The following is a 20360-nucleotide window of genomic DNA, read 5'->3' on the forward strand; positions in this document are numbered from 1 at the left end:
TTTAATTTTATCTTTCATAATTAGATTGATTGAAATTAGATTTTATAATTTATTTTAATTTACTTTCTATATAATTATCTCAGTCTCATGATTTGAGTTATAAGTTTATTAAGTTAACTCGAATCGTTTTTTAATCAATTCCCTTTTAATTTTATCATTCAACACTCGATTGATTGTGAATTGAGTTTCATAATATATTTGATTTGCTTTATATTATGTTATCATGGTCTCGTAACTCATGTTGTAGATCTGACAGATTAAACTAGATTAATCTGGATTAATCCAGCATGTTTCTGTCTTAATAATTTTTTAAAAATAAATATTTCTTTGAAGTTTTTTTCAAGTTGAACCATGTTTTACTGGCCATTAAATTTACTTCTAGACCGACTAAAACTACCCGATCAAATTAAATCAAATCTTACATGTTTTAATTTGTTTTTTTACAAAATAAATTTTTTATAAGCACAACCTTAATTATTTTTTTTAATATGACGTATAGCGAAGAAGGGGCCATCAAATATGTCCCGCTACTGTGACACACTCCGGTGCTGAACATGCGTTTCGAACAGAGTTAAAGAGGAAGTAGAAAAATGGTAGTAGTATTTGCTAGAGCGCGCCAAATACCATGAACAAGCACTGCATCTCCTTTTCACTTCTCATATTACGTCTACAAATTTTCACTTCTCATCGTCTAAAAATTTCGATCACTTCTCATTAATTGAAGCTGCATTTATTTTTCTGACAAGTTGTAAGTTTTCTTCGGTCTCAAAACTATTATACCAGACCATGCACGCAGGGTGTTCGATTAAATGTTTCTATTTGTTATTCCTTAACCATATCTGGTGTCTCTCCACCTTGCAGTATAACCGATAATGCCGATGCTCTATCATGAGTTAAAAGAAATATCAAAGATTCAAAAGCTTCGCAGAGTCGTTTCTTACACTGGTTTCTATTGCTTTGTTGCTGTCATGAGCTATGCTTATACAACCAATACGTGAGTCAAATGCTCTTTTACTCAAGTCTACAAATGCATGTGTTGTGATTTCTAATTCGGTTTTTTGCTCCTTTTCTCTGGTGGGTTTAAATATTGTCTCTTTTTTTGCAATTTTTTTGTGGCTTGAATCTTAATGCTTATTTTGATTTTCTGTTATTACCAGAGATTAGTCTGTTCATTTTGGTTCTAGAGTCGCGCGCGCGCGCGCACACCCTATCTGGACCTTGATTCTATTTTTTTTCTTGGATGTTGTAGAACTAGAGCTGGATATTCTAGAGGTGACCAATTCTATGCAGCTTATCCTGCTGGGACTGAGCTTTTAACTGACGCCACCAAGGTCTGTGATCAATGATTGCTGTCAAATAACTTTTGTGGTTTTCGTGTGCATTTATGCTTGATTTGGATTTAAGAATTTTATATGTGCTGTTTGATTTTTGTTGATGGTAGCTATATAAAGCTGCACTTGGAAATTGCTTTGAATCAGAGGAGTGGGGTCCAATTGAGTACTCCATCATGGCCAAGCACTTTGAACGCCAGGGGAAATCGCCATATGCATATCATGCAGTAAGTTTCACAATGCTGGTAATTGAATACAGTTATATTTCATCCTCTCATCTGTATACTCAATATTGTGTCTGGGAGTTGAATTCCTTATTACCCTGCATATATCATATAGTGTTTCTGTGCAAACAGATCGTCATGAATGACCTTTACAAGATTGGAGTCTCATCAATTTGCACTGATGGTGAAATTATTAAATTGTGCTGTCTTTCCAAAACCCTAAAAACTGATTGTGTGATATAAGTTGTGTGACGTGATCTCTTTTACATTATTCCTTCAAATACTAAACAAAAGAATGTACATCATAGCATGTAGTTTTCTGTGGATTGTTAGATTGTCGAGATTTATTCTATAAAGGTACTGAAGTATAAGTATTGTTTTTGGAATAAGATAGTGCAGAAAGGGGCAATTAAGAGCCTCTTCTACTTGCGACTGCATCTTTTAATACCAGCAGTACTCAATGGATTGGTGAATTCATTTTGGCATTCTTGGTAATGGCTCTTCATTTGGTATTCAGAAAAGAAGGATATGAATCATGATGTCAAAACTCCAAGAACACATATATAACGGTTGGAAACCATCCTGACTGCTCTGAAAATCATGTTCTTTGCACATTGATAGGTGATAAAAGTTGAAGAATCTGGTGCTATTGAATAAAATTTCTTTCTTCAGCTGTTATTTTAATATAGCCTTCAAGTTTTGACCTGAGAAAGAGAGATTCTCGTCACTATTATAGAAGATATTTGGGGTCGATGTTTTGTAATTACCAATGCTTCAAGCATTTGTTTTCTCTCTCGATTAGATAATACCAATTATGACTTATGAGAAAGTGGAAATTAAGCCTACCGAGTCTGCATTAACTTAAGCCTGAAAGTTTTCGTGATCTTTCTTTCCGTGTGTGAACTGACGTTCCCGTGCTCTTCTGCTTTTTAACCCATGCATTTATATATTAATATTCTTGCAGCAATATATGGCACACCTCCTTTCTCACGGACAGCTTCATGGAAATGGCTAGCGTAGAAATACTACAACACCTCCTGAATGAGTGAAGTTTCAACAGTAAATATGTAGAACTAAAACCATTGCAATATTTAGTTTGTTGAATGAAGAGAAGACCATTGGAATTTCTGTCTTGGGATGCCAGGAACGCGTTCCAATTTTATTTATTTTTTGAAATGGAGCAGCAGCAGAGTTGCTCATTGGGTCCATATTGTATTTGTTCTGTGTCACATCCTGAATCAAGTGGCTTTTTTTTTTTCAATAGAAGTTTCATCTGGTCTTTTCATTCTTGAAAGCTAGTACTTTGTCACTAATATGCAAGTAGATACCAGTGTTCTCCCCTTACTTCTTGGGGTGAGGGAAAACAGATCTTGTATTCATTCACAAAGTTTGTGGGAAATGAATTTACTATCCTTCTGTTTTCATCAGATATATCTGGATGAATCGGCAATAACTATTACAGGGTGCATGCAATATTGCAATTACGCGACGAAAAAATGCCACCCTGTTCAACTTTTTTACCGCGCGCTGACATCAACACCTTGAAATTCTGGCAACAGATCGGATATGACAAGGGGGGTTTTTGGAAGTCAAAAAATTAAAAAACTTTTAATTTTTTTTAAAATACTTTTAAAGCATAAAACAAATAATTAAATAGCAAGGCAGGCTGTTACCCCAACAGTAATTATCTATATATATTTTTTATATTTTGATCGTCAAATCTTTAATAGATGGAGCAACCTTACCTAGAATGTGTTTTGTGGATGACATTTTCCTATGCTTTTGGTTTGGTAACAGATCAACTAAAGGTTTTCCATAGAGGGTACAACAACATTCCCAGTTTCTCCCGGTTCCACGGAAGTGAAACTGCTGTCAGTTCATGTACAGTAACCAAACTGCCCTGCCAGTCAAAGAACAAAGGTTCAAGTCCTCAAAAAAAATGTGTTGTTAGTCAACAAAGTAATCTGCGAACTGTTAAGGGCAACATTTGATGCTACTATGGATCTCCACCCAACAATACAGGTAGAACTTTATCTTAACTATTGTTGGAAAACCATCAAGGAAACATAGGCTAAGATCAGTCATGATTTCTAGGATTCCCTTCTTAACTCTCAACGACTGGGGCAGAACAGCAGCTCAACCTCAATCGTTAGCTTTGCTTGAATAAAATTCGCAACCATGTAAACAGGAAATGTAGTTTCATGCTGAGATTTGTCAGAAATGTTGATTAAATGGAAGAAGCCAGGGAAAGAAGCATGCACCCGCTGCTACCTAATCAAATACCCAGCGATCACAACCCTTTCGGTTGCAAGGGCCAACCGTTTGTTGTAGTATAGAATCAAACAAGTGGAAGGCCTCTCAAGCAATATAATAAAAGCCCAAAAAAGCAAGTTCAGCCACACTCCTTTCCTGCAGGCACCGGGAGCAAGTTTGACCTAGAGCAGAACTTAAGCCTGTGCCTTTCGATATTTTGTCATACCATATCCATGTTGTTTAGCTTTAGCCATGCTTTACTAACCAGAAAGCAACTTGTCAATCTCATCTAAGTATCGCAATGACCATGATTCTTAAACTTGATATTTGTATTCTGAAGCATTAGTTTAACGTCCTCTGAAACAAGAAGTTCAGGAAGTTCTCTCAAGTTCTCTCTTTTCTTAGAACAATTATATGTCTGCCAAAATCACTCATGTATGGTCTTATCCAATGGTAATGCCAGTTATATTTACTTCCTTGCATTAGACAGGTAGCCTGTTGAGCTATCACCAGTGATTCATTTATATGATTCCAAATTGCCATGAATAACAGAACAGCACTAAGGCAGCTCATTTAAGGATCTTACACCAGTAAAGAGAAGGCATGCAGCAAAATGAAGCAATCCTATTTTCAGTTTGTCTGATAAAAAAGCACAACATTATACATGCGGAACTGTCACCTAAAATAAACCGGTGACCAGCTATTTAATTTCCCCTGCACAGAGAGGTAACAATAAACCGGAGATGCATACCATGTGGGGGTACATTCTTCATGCCCCGCTTTTTGAGGCATGATTTTCACATCATTTGTAGCATATGCAAATATTATTAGAGATTACAAGGAGTAAAAGTGTTAGCGGTAGTACATTTAGTGAGGAACATACAAAGTAATACCCTATGCTAAAACCTCCGGCAGTTTGTTACCTGAATAAATTCATGCTTTCTGAACCACCCTCCAGTAGATACCCTCCAAGATGTGCAAATAGGATCCCAATATTGATCAGAGAGCATGTACCTGGCGATCATTTCCAATTAGTCCCACAGATGTTGAAGTGCAAATGCTGTCGCTTCTCAACAGAGTACGTGGGCTACACTTGGGTTTGGTAGAGCTGGTCTGCATGGCTACAGCATTTCGGTTAGCAGATTGTAGTTCTTCAGTAACTTCCGACTTTTGGGGGCTCTGCTTAGCTGCACGAGAAAGAGAAGATGTACTGCGCTTTACAGTATTCTCGGTTTCATCGGCTGTGCAGATTCGCTCCCTACAAAAAAGAAGGGGCACAAATAAATATAAATAGTTTGATCAAGTAAACCATGTAGAAAAAGAAGTGTTTCCACCACATTACCTAGGCAAGGACGTCGCATGCTTCCTGTGGTGGGGGCTGTTTCTATCACTTTTACCATCTCCTTCCTCAAGATGAGCAAATTGTTCCTTAAATCGATCAACTCCACTGGACAAATGAAATCCAAATGAAATAATAATCATTGACTGCTCTTTGAACAAACAAGGAGAAACCATGGTATTATCAAATGATGCAAAGTTCTGAACTAATGCAATTAATAAATCTAACTTGCAAATGATATTTTCATTTGGAATCAAGCTTAAAATTGTCTCTCACACAAACTTTTACTGCATAACATGCTCTGCTTCTTTCTCATGCACACTAGCAATCTAGTTTGGTATCATTATTTTTGTTGCATGCTAATAGTGAAATGGATCTCTCATCTCTATAATGAAGCATCAACTGGATAACATAGTACCTAACAAACATGCTGCAAGAAAAGACAGTATCCGGTGTTTTCTTGAAATCACGAAAGGAAATTAATAAGTGCTTATCTCTCTACATATAATAATGTTGTCGACATCCTAAGGAAATTGATTGGCGTTTTTTTAATGACAGCTACAGCAGGTCAGCTAATCACAGAGTTGGGCAAGCATGACTGACTCTAAATAGGGTGTTCCATTGTTTTATGCACGTGCATTTTCCTTTTTCATTCATTTCACTGTAATAACATTTTTGTTATTGACCTTGGATACACAAAGTGAGTCTGATCTGTGCCCTGAAGGTACTCCTTCAGCATCTCTGGATGATACTCCAAAATCTGTTTAATTGAAAATAAGATAAATCACAATTCAAAACTAAGGAAGTAGGGTACCACTGAAACAAGCAGAGTAGCAAAACTGAAGCAAGCATCACCCAATATCGTCTTACCTCTCTGTAAATTAGCTCTCTCACATCATCTCTTGTCAATTTCCTCCTTTCAAATTCAAACTCAAGTTTTGAAATGGGTTGTCTTGAAGGTTCTTGCTCCTTATCTGCTAGCCCGTCAAAATACAGATCAGCTAAAGCCTGGAGAGAGAACAGAAACCAATATCAGGATGGAAACTGTATAAATCTAGATAAGAGGATCATGAATAAAAGGGGTGATTATAAAAAGTTCTATGTTAAACTATTTTTTTGCTAAATCTTACCTCTTCAGCAGATGGACGGTCTTTAGGATCAAATGCCAGCAACCGCTCAAGTATACACAAAGCTGATCGGTCTACATCTGGAAATTTTTTAGAGAAAGGAATTGGCTGTTTTTTCCTCATGCTACTCAAATACTTCCTAGCTTTTTCATTCCCAACCTGCACGTATCACAAAAAAAAAAGTGATGAGAACAGGGGCAAAACCAGAATTAGGAAAGGCTGCAGTTTCTAAGATAGCAAACGAAATTGATTGAGAAAGGTAACAAACTCGGGCAATTGTATCAGCAGCAGGAGTGCCAAGCAAATCAGTTATGAGTTCCAATTGATGCACCACATTTTTTCCAGGAAATAAAGGTTTCCCCGTCAACAACTCTGCAAATATGCATCCTATGCTCCAAATATCAATGGCAGGAGTGTACTGCAGAGCACAAATTTTTAAGAAAATATGTCAAACAAAATCTTGAATGCCAAATGAATAATGGCACGAGCAATGCAATTTAGGTCACATCCAAAAGAAGAAGAAAAATGAACCATGGTGCACATAACATTATCGAGCATTGGGAAATGCTGGATAGCAGATGAAAAAATGCAAAAAACGAACCACCACAGTTGATCAATCTGTCATGTCAAGCTATAGCGGCAGAAAAACAAATCGGCTATCTGACATGATTTTCTTAACCAAATTCAAATTTCAAGGATAACAAGCTGCACATTGATGCGATAGATGATGTTGGAGGGTTGCAAACTTTGCCGTTTGAACTTGTGGAGGACATCTTTCATTCTTTTAATGATATTGAAGGTGGGAGGGATTCGAATTAAAACCAATTCATCCACATTCTTGTGCTCATCTCAAAAAATTCTCCGCAGATAATTAATTAGCATAGCAAAATGCAAGTGTGAAACCTCCAAAACACTAAGCTGGATTGAAATAATAAAAATCAATAAGTAGACTGAGCAGAACTTAAAAGCTGGATTTCAAAAATAACACATACCGACAATAAATTTTATTTTATTTTTTTCAATCATGAATGCAATAATAAACTCAGTAAGAAGGAAAAACAGTTCATATTTACATGCCTTGGAGGAAAACGAGCCGCAGAGTTCAGGGGCACGGTACCATCTAGTTGCCACATAATCCTTAACAAAAAGAAAACATTCTATAAGCCAACGTCGATACCATAAAGAATATAATCTAACTAATGTTATAATCCACGAACATTACAATTAAACGGTATAATATAATACAATTAAGCACTGAAAGGTGAAACCGAGCTTCAAGAAGACACATACAGTCCAAAAAATAGCAGAAGGAGCATTAGTAAATGACACGCGAGCCAGCCCAAAATCACAAAGCTTTACTTTACAATCTGCATTAGCCAGAATATTCTTGGGCTTCAAATCTCGATGAAACACATTTCCTGCAAAAAACCAACATGACAAACAAAAACATTTCGGCAACGAGAAGTCCGCAACTCATGATGTTCAAAAACCCAAAAAAAAATAAACTAGAAAGCAGTCCTTCTAAAAAACCTGTATGTATATATTTGAGACCGCGAAGAAGCTGGTACAGGAAAAACTGATGATGTTCAGGAGTGAGATCGTCATTTAACTTGATAACTTGATGAAGGTCAGATTCCATCAACTCAAACACAACATAAACATCTTTAAACTCTCTTGGAGAAGGAGGGAGCATAATATGTTTGATTTGTACGATATCAGCGTGTTTAAGCAGCCGAAGCAGCTTGATCTCACGTAGAATCCGAGTAGCATCAGAGACATGCTCAAAGACATTGTTCATCTTCTTGATAGCAACCCTCTCTCCCGTGTGAGTATCTATGGCGGATGCGACAACGCCATAGCTTCCTTTCCCGACTACTTCTTGAATTTCATACTGGCTTGCTTCTCCATACTCGGTGAAAAAATCTCTGTCAAGCATGATCTGAACAGGCAAAAAAAACAAAATTGAACAAGGCCAGCAATCTATAAGAGAAATCCCAAATCTAAATTATGCAAGGAGAGAGAGAGAGAGGCGCTACCTTAATTGCTCGACGGTGAGAGAGGTATGGAAAGAGGCAAGCAAGAACATAGACGGGATTTTTAATCGAATTTCAAAAATCTGTTCTGTGTAACACGAGCAAACGTGTGGACACGCATTTTATAGGAAACAGCCGAGTCAAGGGAGATTTTTGAACCCGTCAACTAAAGCGTGGAAAAATTACAATTTTTAGTAAAGTAACACCTCATGTTTACTTTTAATTCCAGTTTTTTTTTTTAAAAAAAATAATAATAAAGCAAAAGCTCGTGTTTATTTTATTTATTTGCCTTAACCAGTCAAACAAGGATCGGATAAATTATCTGGGAACAAATTCTCTGTTTTAGATCACGGACGAAAGGTCAAGATAGCAATAAAATTATAATCTCATACCTATAGAATTTCTATTTTCCCAGTTCCTTTGTTTTTGCGTTCACAAAATTACATTTAAGTGGTTTTAAAGGGTGTTTAGTATTATTTGAAAATATATTAAAATAGTATTTTTTTACAAAATTTATTTTTGATTTAAAATCTCGAAACTATTAAAAATATTAAAAAAATATATATAGCAATAACAATGAGTAAAAACATCATATAGAAAGGCATTATTATTATTATTTTTAGTAATTGTAAATATTTTAAAATTAACTTACATGTAATTTAATTAATCTCCTAATATTTTAAAATTAACAACCATAGTTGAACTATTTTTCTAGATAAAATACATTGTTGTTATTATTATTATTACTACAACAGTGCTGAACAGGCTTTATCTGACAGAGGAGGGCAAGGAAGGAAAAAGAAAAGACAGGGTGAATTTTAATTAAAATAAATAAATAAAAAAGTTAGATGGTTCCTCGAAAAGCGTGCCCATCTTATCCACCCCTACTTTAACGGAGAATTGTTAAAAAAGAGTATCTAACACGTAAGAGAGAGAGAGAGAGACTATTATATTATGTGGTGATGTATGATGGACTGGGTTGGTGGCAGCGAGGGGTACCGGTCAATGAAGGGTGTGAAGGTAATTGGACCTCCTCGGGAACTCCCTCCACCACCAGATGGAACTATCTTGCTTGAATTGAAAGGACATGTACCGGAGGAGTGGGTTGTCTGGTCTTCTTTTATCTCTCCTCGTATTTATTGTGTCCATCACAATTAGTATTAATGGAGGATGTCCCTTTTTCTTTAAATTTTCGTGGCGGGTATGTTGATTGTGATCATAGCCACATAAATATTGTGGTGTGGCTCCATTTTAATTTTTAGTTTTATTTGGACATTTCCTTCCTCCCTCGCCACTATTATTATTATTATTATTATTATTATTATTATTATTATTATTATAAATAAATTTAAAAGGTATGAGTAAGATATTGTAGTAATACATGGTATTTTTTTCATTTTATCCCTTTTAAAATGAACTAATAAAATAGTTTTTTTTTAGAGTTTTAATTTTTTTTTTCACATGAGTCCATTGATCATTGCCATGTTAATGGAGGAATCGGTTTTTTTATGTTTATTGTGGATAATAAAATGATTACATTATTATCGTGATCAAAATTTTCAAAGATAGGAGCATTTTTATCTTTTTAATTTCTTATACATTGTAAAATGGATAAATTAACCATAAAAATAAAGTCTCAATAATCAGGGCATTTTTATATTTTGATATTTTTATTTTTGTAATAATCAAGGCTTTATTGAAAATTTATTTTTTAATACATATTTAAATTACCTAACGGCCATCAATAAAAAAAATCCAAAGCTTTCTTATAGAGGCTTTTTTGTCTTTCAATCCTGACTTTTTTTTATTATAGTTTGGAGGACCATCGAGCACTTTATCTTTTAATGAGTATAAAAATATTAATGAAAATAAAAATTTACTAGATACAAGGTTTATTATTTGTGTTGCAGTATCAAATATTTTAATATTAAATATTTTTTAATTAAATATCAATTTATTGATATTTATTTAATTGTTGAAGCATTTCGATTTATAATTAAGGATTTTTTATTTCAATAATAACATGTTAAAAAGACTTATATATTTATTTTTTTTATTAAACTATCACTTAACTAGTTAGATTCTAAATTATTTTTTTTTACAGTTTTCTGGTTTTTTCTAAAAAATCAAAAGATGATAATGTGAAATCCAATCTTAAATATCACTTGTGCTAACATATCAAAAGAATGGTAGTGTGAAAAAAATCGAGTCCTTGTTACTTTGTTTCAAATTTAGTTTCTGGCAATCGGATGACCTAAAAAATTTCAGAAACTCTTTAAAGATGTGAATAAAAATAAGTTAAGGGGCAGCTGGGAATCATGGACGTGCTTCGGCCCGGTCCACTCTTCTTTCATTGAAACGGGCGAGTAGATAAATGACTGGTGTTACCGAATAAATAAATAAATAAAATAAATAAATACTGCTGACAAAGCGGCACATTTTTGGCGTTGATATTGAAATTCATTCATAGATATATACAGTGCACATACGACGAGGTTTCACCTAATCTGATAATAAAGGTGCTGAAGAGACACGCTAATTATCAGTATTTTTCTTTGTATAATTTCTCAAATTCTCCTCACAACTCATAACCGCTCTGAAAGAATTAATTTTGTTCAAAGAAGATGTCACGTTCCACGCGTCTTAATGTGAATGATAGTTTTTAGTTTTTAAATTTTTATTTATTTTTAATTAAAAAATTTCGTATTTTAAAATCATTTTAATATTTTAATATCTAAAATAATTTTTTTAAAATAAAAAAATATTATTTTAATACATTTTCAAATTAAATTTTTTTTAAAAAATCACCAACACATTTCTAAATACCTCCAAACCAGAATCTTAGGGTCAAATGGGATAGATTTGTCAAAGATTTCACGATTTATCTTGTACTGTTGTGTTTCATCAAGATATTGAATGGGTTGGTGACGGATTGGAGATGAGGTTCAACAATCAATGAGAGTATATTTGTTTTTGTATTTTAAAAATATATTTTTTATTTTATTTAGTTTTTGCTTTAAATTAATTATTTATATATATATTAATTTTAAAAATATTTTTTAAAAAATAAAAATTATTATTTTAATATATTTTTAAATAAAAATTATTTTAAATAATAATACTTTTAATTTATTCAATTCTCCAGCCACACAAACGGGAAGAAAGTGGTTCTATCTTTGATCCATCGGTGCCATATCCAAATTGTTATCAAAGCACTCAAGTGGACATTTTTCTCGGGGACTTTTAAACAACTCCAGCAAGTGAACCACCAGCACATGTCTTTGCAATACAAACTAATCTTGATATTTCAACTGTCCAAATTGGTAACTCTTTGGAGTCTTGGACAAATGATCTAACACTACTAACCACGAAAACGAGAATTATATTGTTACCATTTTAGTAGTCAAATCTTAATTATCATGCTGAGGTTGCTAAAGATAAACTGTCTCCAGATTCCTCAGTGCCATTTTGGAGGCATTTGTCCACCTAAATGCCCCGTCACGGGTAATAGTCTCTGCATTCGATATTTGTTTAGGACCTCTCCCGCAAATTGTGTATAATTCAAAGGAAGCTTTGGTCAGGGTGTGAATTGGCTGGCTTCTGCTGCTTGTGCCAAGACCATGAACAACAACAAAATCCCTCTCTGTTCACGAGGACTTTCCTTTCAGAGGCGACTCTTCCTGCTCTTCTTATCCCACATGAAACTCAAGCTCATTCTTGCATTAACATCTTTGTATTTTTTTTTTTTAACAGGGGGCTTTTGATACTCAAAAGCTCAATTTGCTGCTGCCTGGGACCTGTGTGTCAATTTGGGGGATCGACCACTGATTTTTTTTAGGCTGCTTTTGTGCAGTCAGGCCACAGCCAATGAGAAATTCCCTCTGCCACACTGATTTTTTGTGGCTGCTCTTCTTGCTTTTTTCTTTGCCAAGAATGGAAAGGAAGATCCCAAAAATGGAGCTCTCAAGTTCACAACACCATCAACTTCACCATCACCTTCAGCATCACAACAGGAGGGCATCTTGGCTCTGATGTCAATTTTCTGTTCCCGCGGTTGACTATGTTCCGTAATCACATTATGTTCCCATCTTTTAAGTTGCCCTTGATCCTCTAGAGATTCCTCTCTTTTAATTTCCACCATTGACCCAAGATTGTCATCCTTGGGCACGTGCACTCCCCTCGAAAACAGTGAAAATTCCAGAAGCTGTTCCTTAAATATATTCGTCTTCGTCAGTGAACCCATGCACACATCCTATCAAGATAAGGAATTCCACAAACACACACAAAAAAAAAATTGATGTGTGACTGCGGTGGGGATTTGTTGATGCATTTTCAGTTAGCTTAAAATGGGGAATGACGATTTTGAGCAAATATTTACTTTTTTAGAGGGAGGGAGGGGAGGGGCGGTCTTGATGTGTGACTGCGGTGGGGAAACACTGCTCATGCAAAGCTGAAACTTGCAACTGTGATGTATTATTGTACTTACCTTGGATTGGAAACGAAGCCGCGGCTAGGATAGTTTTTAATGTAAAATATTAATTGAAATTTTTAAGGAAAATCCCTGTTTTTCTCACCGTATCTCTTTCTTCTTCTTTTTTTTAAAAAAAAAAGCCAAGTAAATTTCGCTGCATGTTAGAAATTGAATTAATTGCAACCTTATTTTGTTAAGTATCAAATTTTGTTTTTTTTTAAATTTTTTTAAAAACACTTCTATATAAAAAAAACAAACATACTATTAAACTAAAGAAAACACCAATACCTTGCTATCATCCATGTATACTTTAAAAAAAAAAAACTATAATAGCCAGATGCTTTTGTGGAGAAAATCTCGCCAGTATGTGGTGGAAATTCCATCAACATGTTACTAAAAGGGTGTTTGGTTGTGTGATTGCTTCTATAGTTAAAGCAATCACAGAACTTAACCGTTTGGTAATGCTCCATCAACAGATTTTACTGTTAAGGCCTACTATTAATTGTGGCACGGCCACATGTTTGCAATTGCACCTGAACCCCTTTGAAGTTTCATTTAGTAAATTTGTCTGTCCATTTGAGAAAGCGTTTTTGATATCCATTCTCTCTGATGAAGTAACACCAAGCTTCTTGAGCAATCCCCAAAATATTCTGGGATGGACTGTAAGGAGTGTTATTCTGTTCCTCGTAAAGTCCATACTTCTCGTATTTCTATTAGCTGAAATCTGTGTTCATAAACATGGTAACCCCTTCGTGGACGCTTAGGAGAAGAGTATAGGAAAAAAAATTAAAACAGCCCTGTGTTAACAAAGAGTTGCAGCTCAATCAACATTAGCCGTTCCCTCTCCGTTCAAGAGACCTCAAATTTGAACCTCTGCTTTGTTTTATTTATTTATTTATTAAAAAAAAACAGCTGTGTCGGAGTATAGGTGAAAAAAGAAAACCCTGCAAGTTTTGACTTTTTTCTTTTTCTCTTTCTCTAGGCCTGCAGTATCATCATAAAAAATGAAACAAAAATGATTAATCCTCGACGAGTTTCAGAAACCAAAACTTAGTTTTTCTTCGTTTACGGCATGGTTCACTAGAGTTAAAGCTGTACACTGTACACATTGCTGATCTAACGCCTACCGTACCAACATTTAAATCACAACAACTATATTTCTACAGATTTTAGGTTGTTTTGCAATTTAAAAAGCTTATGGACGTCAACTCTTCAGTATGCAAGTAACTTACACAAAATTATGAGAGTTAATTGAACAAAGAGTTTTATTACAGTTACGCAACCATCTAATGTTGAAATTCTAACTGACACTTCCATTTACAAAGAACAGAGTCCTACAAAGTCCAGATTTCATGGAGGGACACCTACAAAAGCACGCGCACACCGTTTACCACTTTGAAGATTTACATTTAGCAGCTATTCCATTTTCATTCAAGTAAGGCCTAAACGTCCTCATAACTTCTTCATAAGTTGGCCTCTTGTAGTCCACTGCCTGTGGTCAATCGCTTTCTTATCTCAGTGAGGATTCAAATGCACATAATATAATGTTATAACATCTTAACTTTTTTCTGCTCCATACCTGCTCAATAACTTCTTCGGGGCTAGCCCATTTCCACTCTGCAAATTCTGGGTCTGCTTCGCCACTTGCTAAGTTGATCTCACTCTCATCTTTTGTTAATCTCATGAGAAACCTGTCATACAAAATTTATTAGAGAATTATATAAATTATATCTTGGGTCTCACCTAAACTTAAACTTTTGAGTTGAAATGGTTTTTGTCAAAACTCATTGTTACCCTGAAGCCATATGCAGAAGCAGCAGGATAGAACATTCCATTTCTCTTATACTATATCATTCCAACTATTTCAAAATCGTCATTATTTCAGATACACAAATAAATCTAGTTGCAATTAGCTTAACAACACATGTATGTAATCATAGGATAAAAATAACTGAGTTTTTTCCCTCCTTCAGATTCACAAGATCAAATGAAATTTCCGATCATCAGAAACATATTGGGGTTCAGGTTCATTTAAATATAGTTAGATACTCACAAAGATAAAAAGAGATTTATAGTACTAAAAGGGATTGGATTTGGGATCAGAAAAATGAGATGAAAATGTCACGAAAGAAAGGTCCTGATATTTCGGTGCATTTTGATTGCAATTCACGAAAACTGTAATCGTGCAGTCATATTAGATACTGCACATTTAATTGCTCCAATTTAAACCTAATGTTATATTCTTTCACAATTGTAGAGTGTGTACTCGACGAGACAGATAAAGAGGTTCACCACTTTTGTGCCTGTCCGTGCCATTCACCTCCCCAGAGACGATTCACCTTGGCCTTCACAGCAGGGGGGAAGTCATAAGTCAACCAATTTGGAACCTGTGATTACAGAGCCAACAAAACAGAAAAGGATTGATCGTGAATTCAAGGTTATAGCTTAAAAGACGCATTCACAAGAGTACTTGAGAGAGTGCTTGTTTTCGGTGCATGAAAAAAAAAACTAGTTGTGGTTCTGTTAGCAAAGTTGATCACAAACCTCGGCAATAGTTTCAGCAGAGACTATCCCTGTTTCTTCCATCAATTCCCTGATGGCTGCAGACTTAGGCTCCTCACCATCTTCAATACCCCCCTGTCATGGGAAATCACAAAGATGAACACATAAGCATGGCTGAAGGGTGGAAACTATAGTCGAACGAGAACTAATGTAAATTCAGAGATGCTGATATCATAATTCTTCTTGTCAGACATCTGCAAAGGTTGGTTCAAATGAATCCCGTGAATAACCTACTCAAGGGCCACTCATTATCTAAACTCTAGGAGGTTACCTGCAGATAGGTGGAATCCTATAGCATCACAAATTATTTTCATCACATTTATCAAATAATCTGAACTTGGAACAGAGTGCCGGAATGAGTAAAAATAGAGAACTAGAAGGTGTCCTCTACTTTATTTAACAATAAAGCGAAGTCCAATGCTCTGAGAATATTCTCAGTGAGATCTTGTCTGAATGTAAACCAAGACTGTGATCGGTCGGAACACTCACTTCGGTGGTCAAATTAAAAACTAAGCTTACTTAACATTATAGAAGAATTGGAACCACAATTTTATTCTTCTACTCACTGAATAATAGTAGAAGATACGCTCGAGGGCGAGAACAGAAATAATAAGAAGTTGAACAATTCCTGCACATTTCTTAGGAATTAATTACTGTTTCAGAAAAATCAAATCCAATGTGGTATTACCTGAGGCATCTGCCATGCTCCTGGAACATTTAATCTTGAAGCCACAAAAACCTGCAAGTAAATAATTAACAAGGGAACATTATCATGTCTTCTCATCAAACACCAATTTCAGAGAGCGAGGGACATTTGGAAGGGGAAAAAAAGAGAGGTCAAGTAACAACTAATAAGTGATCAGTTGTCCAAAAATCGAAACAGTTTTTTTTTATCAATTAATTAAAAGAAAACAACCAAGGTACTGATCAGCATAAGTTATAAATCAGAAGAAAGAAAAAAGTGGTGATGAGCAGACCAGGTTATCAGAGTTGATGAGACAGACACCAACGTTGGGGCGATATCCAGAGGGCAGACCATCCATTTTGTGCCTGCCTTGCCTTTCTGATTGGTGATGATGGTTATCGGTAATAGTATTGATGATAGAGAAGAAACACAAGTACTAACAGCGATTAAATGCTTTCTTTGCCCAGTGTCGTTGAGAGGGAGAGGGAGAGGGAGAGGGGGGAGAGAGAATTTCAGGGAAATGATAAAAAGGGTAGGTTTTATGGGAATAGGTGACGCTGACCATGACAATTGGCTGACTCTTTTTTTTATTATTTATTCATGGACAGACTGACTGAGAGAAGTTTGAGATTTTGTCCACTCTTCAACTTATCCTGCGCACCCCACTTCTACCCACCCAGGTTCTTTTTGGTAGGGCCATTGTGGATTCATTATTTAAATTGGCTTCCTGTTAGCTTTGCTATCTTAGGCTGTCGCTAACCCTACCTGCCTTATTGTAAGCTCGCGCTTCGATTCTTTGATGTCTTTCTCATGGAGTGTTTGATGACTTCTTCTTTTTATTTAATTACGTAGAAAAAAAATATTTGGTTAGTGAAATACTTTAAACAAATATAATGACATTTTAAATTTTAATTTTTTTAATAATAAAATAATATGTTTTTTATACATGAAGATTTGTTTTCTATTTATTTTGTATGTAAAAATTTATCTTATAGTAACTTTAATCAAATATATATTTTTTAAAATTATAATTGTAAAAACTATCACGGTGGTACTAAATAGATATTTAAAAACAATTCTATCATGAAAATCGCATCATCACTTGCGAAATTAGTTACTGGCCTTCAGTTTCTTACTACATTATTTTCAAATAATATAGAAATGGGATGTAGAGGAAGTATTTAAATTTCAAACTTTAATTAGCAAAAAGTCTCCTAGTCAAAGGAAAAGTGGGTTAAAGTTCAGACCAGCAAGCACTTAACTTCAACTATTTTTTTTGTTATTGCTTTCCTGTCTTTTTTTTAATAAAAAAAATAAAAATTTATAGATGGACGTTAATTCTGGGTTAGTTCGTTAATCGTTTGGTGCGAGTGCCCCCATGCCAACTGAATTATAAAAATAAAAATAAGGGAGAGATCACGTTGTATCCAAACTCCAAAGAGATTGAAAAGAAAAGAAAGGGTCGGACACATGACGGTTATTGTGAGGGCGGCTACTTTTCACGAAAACTCACAGAAGGTGATGGAGGCGCAGGATAGCAGATGGACGAAGAGGGTGATGTGGTCAAATGAGTGAACACGCGGAGAAGAAAACCTGTGAAAAAGCACTAACTGACAAGACGCAAAGCAAAAGTAGTGGGCGAGAGAAGGCGTTGACTTTCAGTAGAGAGAATGCCCAGTAGTACTACAACTAACGAAATAAGTGGAGGCAGCATCTTTTTTACATGAACCCCGTTAATCATTATCATCAATTGGAATTTTTTTACCAATTAAATATTGAAAATGGCCATAGTTGAACAAAACCTACCTTTTTTTCGAGGATTGGAGAGAGAAGAAATTTGGAAAAACAAGACGAGATCCGGCTTGGATTTTTTATTTATTTATAGGGATATATCGAGTGTTTTTTTATTTTTTTTATTTTCATAACTGGGTCTTTAAATTTTATATTTTTATTAATTAAATTGCTCGTTTATTAATAATGATACAATTAAATGTCTTTATAAACATCTTTTTTGAATGTTTGAATGATTAAACAATGATATAGATATCAAAACCTCATCCGAGTTACAAGAATGACCATGCTGTATATTCTACAAAGTTTAAGATATATTTCTTGAAGCCGTGTTATAAATATAAAACCTAGGTCGTAGATGTATATATTTTTTTCCTTCATGCGTGATGCGACACACCTAGAACAACATCAATCTTTTTTTTAATCATTTAAATGATCATTTATTAATTAATAGATAATTTATCTGTTTTCTTAGAGCCATCGTTTTTTTTTTCTTACTTAGTTTTTGCATGATCATTTAGTAGATAAGGCAACAAATTCTCAACGAATATTTATCAAGATACTTGATTGTATGTCGTTTAATGATCTAAATAGTAAAAACTGAAGTTAATACGTCCCATTATAAAAAAAAAATGTTAATTTATCTTTATCTAGCTATATATCCCCTGGTAAAAAGAAAAGAGTTTGAAATATGTTGACAGGATGAGCATTGCCCTATGTGATTGTATATATACATCTATTAATTTGTGCCGTTGGATTTGAATAGGGTAGTAAAAAAGAAACCTACTATATTTAATTCTAGTTTCTTTAAAGTGTCAACTTTGCACGTAGCACCCTATATATATATATATATATATATATATATATATATATATATATATATAACTCATAAAAAACTTCTCAGCCGAATCCAATGTGCTATATATATGGTTTCACCTTTATAGAACACGTTATTTGACCTGAGAGAGCTTGGGAAAGTTCTGAAAATATGTGATCAAGAAGCTTTCACCGTAGTCACCGGCGGTTTAAATATATTTTTGTAATCCCGGAGACGTTTTATTCTTTATAGATGATGGCCTGAAAGGAGAAAAAGATTGACTTCCGTTCCACGATAGTGGAAAAACAAATTTGCTAGTGCATTTAGGAATGCGAAAAAAGCTGTTGCGCCATTGAATTAGCATGTTAGATTAATTCAATGCATTTAAAAGCTTCATTAATTTGATTTTTTTTTCTTATAAAAAATTATAATTTCATTGATAACATAAATTAAAGAGACGCATCATCGTGCGGTGTCAATGGTACAATGACATCAAAAACCAATACACGAATTACAATTTATTACATTATAATAGTTTGAAAGTTCTTCACGATAACGATGAGTCATGAGAGATAACAAATAATATTTTCATGAACATCACCAGAAAGTTCACTGTAATTTTTTGACGAGGATTGTCCAAAAAGAGGGGTTTTTTTTTTCAAATCATACATGCAACCAGGCTTAACAACACCATAAACTAACTGAGAAGCAAGGTTTATTAGGTTTCGTTGATAAAAAGACTTTAACTATTCAAAACAAGGTGTCGACCTCTCTCGAATAGCAAGAGACAGTCACCGATCATAATCACGCAATGGACATCCAATTAAGTCCGAGTTTTAACTAAAAAACAAAATTAATAATAAAAGGATTGCTACGGTGAGAAAGTTACCGGTAAAGTTAGAGTTTCCTTGACAATATTAGGCTAAGAGATGGAGAGAAGGAGAGAGCTCAGGTCATTTTAGTATCAGCAAGCTAACAGTTCATTGGATTTAGCTCTCTTGTAAGGAGATCAGGTCAAGGAGGTGTCTGTATTGCAAGTTCTTCGTTTTTTACTGATTGAGTGTTGTGATTGATCTCCAGCAAATTAAAAGAGTTATCCAAGACAAAGGATCATGGTTAAATTAAAAAGAAACCATGATTAAAGGCCTTTATTTTTTTGCTGCAGCCCATCATTACCTCTGGCCCATATCCATGGGCCTGTGGTGGGGTCAGGTACCCATTGTTTATTGTCAAATTTCTCTTGAATTATCTAATATGATTATTACCTTACCTTTAATATATTGCAAAAATCATGTTGGTAAAATTGCATAAAAAAATAAATTATTTCACTAGAGAAAATTTTCAAAAAAATGATATAAAACATAAGATTAACTGGTATAAGCATTTCCTGAGCTATCATAAGTAAACAAGGTTTTTGTTAATGAGCAAATAAAAAACAACACAAGGAATGCTGAAGCTTGCTAACACGATAAAATAAAAAAGAAAAAAGAAAGAAAAACTTAAAATTTCTCAAATATTTAAAATAATTTAACTTTATTAGAAGAAAAAAATTACACTCACCCCTTTATTTTTTTTATTTTCCCTCTATTTTTTAAAACCAAATCGTGATTTAATTTAATTTTAAAATTTGAATAAAGATACCTGTCAATTTTTACACATAATATAACCTCGATGACATCTACAAATATTAATCTATCATATTTCATAAATTATTTTATTCTCTCTCA

The 20360-nt window shown here is 34.3% G+C and overlaps 3 protein-coding genes across 4 annotated transcripts; 1 reads left to right on the forward strand and 2 right to left on the reverse strand.

Annotated features, from left to right (window-relative positions):
- The first annotated feature begins 502 nt into the window (after window positions 1–502).
- On the forward strand, window positions 503–2982 carry LOC133697096 (uncharacterized). Of its 2 annotated transcripts, none has more exons than XM_062119447.1 (5): window positions 503–748; window positions 862–994; window positions 1250–1331; window positions 1442–1576; window positions 2520–2982. In XM_062119447.1, the coding sequence occupies exons 2-5, from the start codon at window positions 873–875 to the stop codon at window positions 2568–2570; spliced, it is 390 nt and encodes a 129-aa protein (XP_061975431.1). In that variant the 5' UTR covers window positions 503–748; window positions 862–872; the 3' UTR covers window positions 2571–2982. The 2 variants fall into 2 exon arrangements, with proteins under 2 accessions (XP_061975431.1, XP_061975432.1); XM_062119448.1 differs by having other exon boundaries at window positions 506–748; window positions 1442–1558.
- Window positions 2983–4412: 1430 nt separating this feature from the next.
- LOC133697095 (mitogen-activated protein kinase 17-like) lies at window positions 4413–8463 on the reverse strand. The gene is made up of 10 exons (XM_062119446.1): window positions 8311–8463; window positions 7805–8213; window positions 7565–7692; window positions 7352–7411; window positions 6543–6692; window positions 6278–6433; window positions 6018–6155; window positions 5834–5907; window positions 5151–5255; window positions 4413–5066 (listed from the first exon to the last, which is right to left on the reverse strand). Exons 2-10 carry the CDS (start codon window positions 8208–8210, stop codon window positions 4808–4810), a joined length of 1476 nt encoding a protein of 491 aa, XP_061975430.1. The 5' UTR covers window positions 8211–8213; window positions 8311–8463; the 3' UTR covers window positions 4413–4807.
- A 5543-nt stretch (window positions 8464–14006) lies between these two features.
- LOC133696491 (nudix hydrolase 25-like) lies at window positions 14007–16600 on the reverse strand. Its single transcript, XM_062118688.1, has 6 exons — window positions 16318–16600; window positions 16029–16079; window positions 15323–15415; window positions 15071–15165; window positions 14358–14469; window positions 14007–14270 (listed from the first exon to the last, which is right to left on the reverse strand). The coding sequence occupies exons 1-6, from the start codon at window positions 16381–16383 to the stop codon at window positions 14166–14168; spliced, it is 522 nt and encodes a 173-aa protein (XP_061974672.1). The 5' UTR covers window positions 16384–16600; the 3' UTR covers window positions 14007–14165.
- Window positions 16601–20360: the final 3760 nt, after the last annotated feature.

Source organism: Populus nigra, chromosome 6, assembly GCF_951802175.1.
Source record: "Populus nigra chromosome 6, ddPopNigr1.1, whole genome shotgun sequence".
Taxonomy (NCBI): Eukaryota; Viridiplantae; Streptophyta; class Magnoliopsida; order Malpighiales; family Salicaceae; genus Populus; species Populus nigra.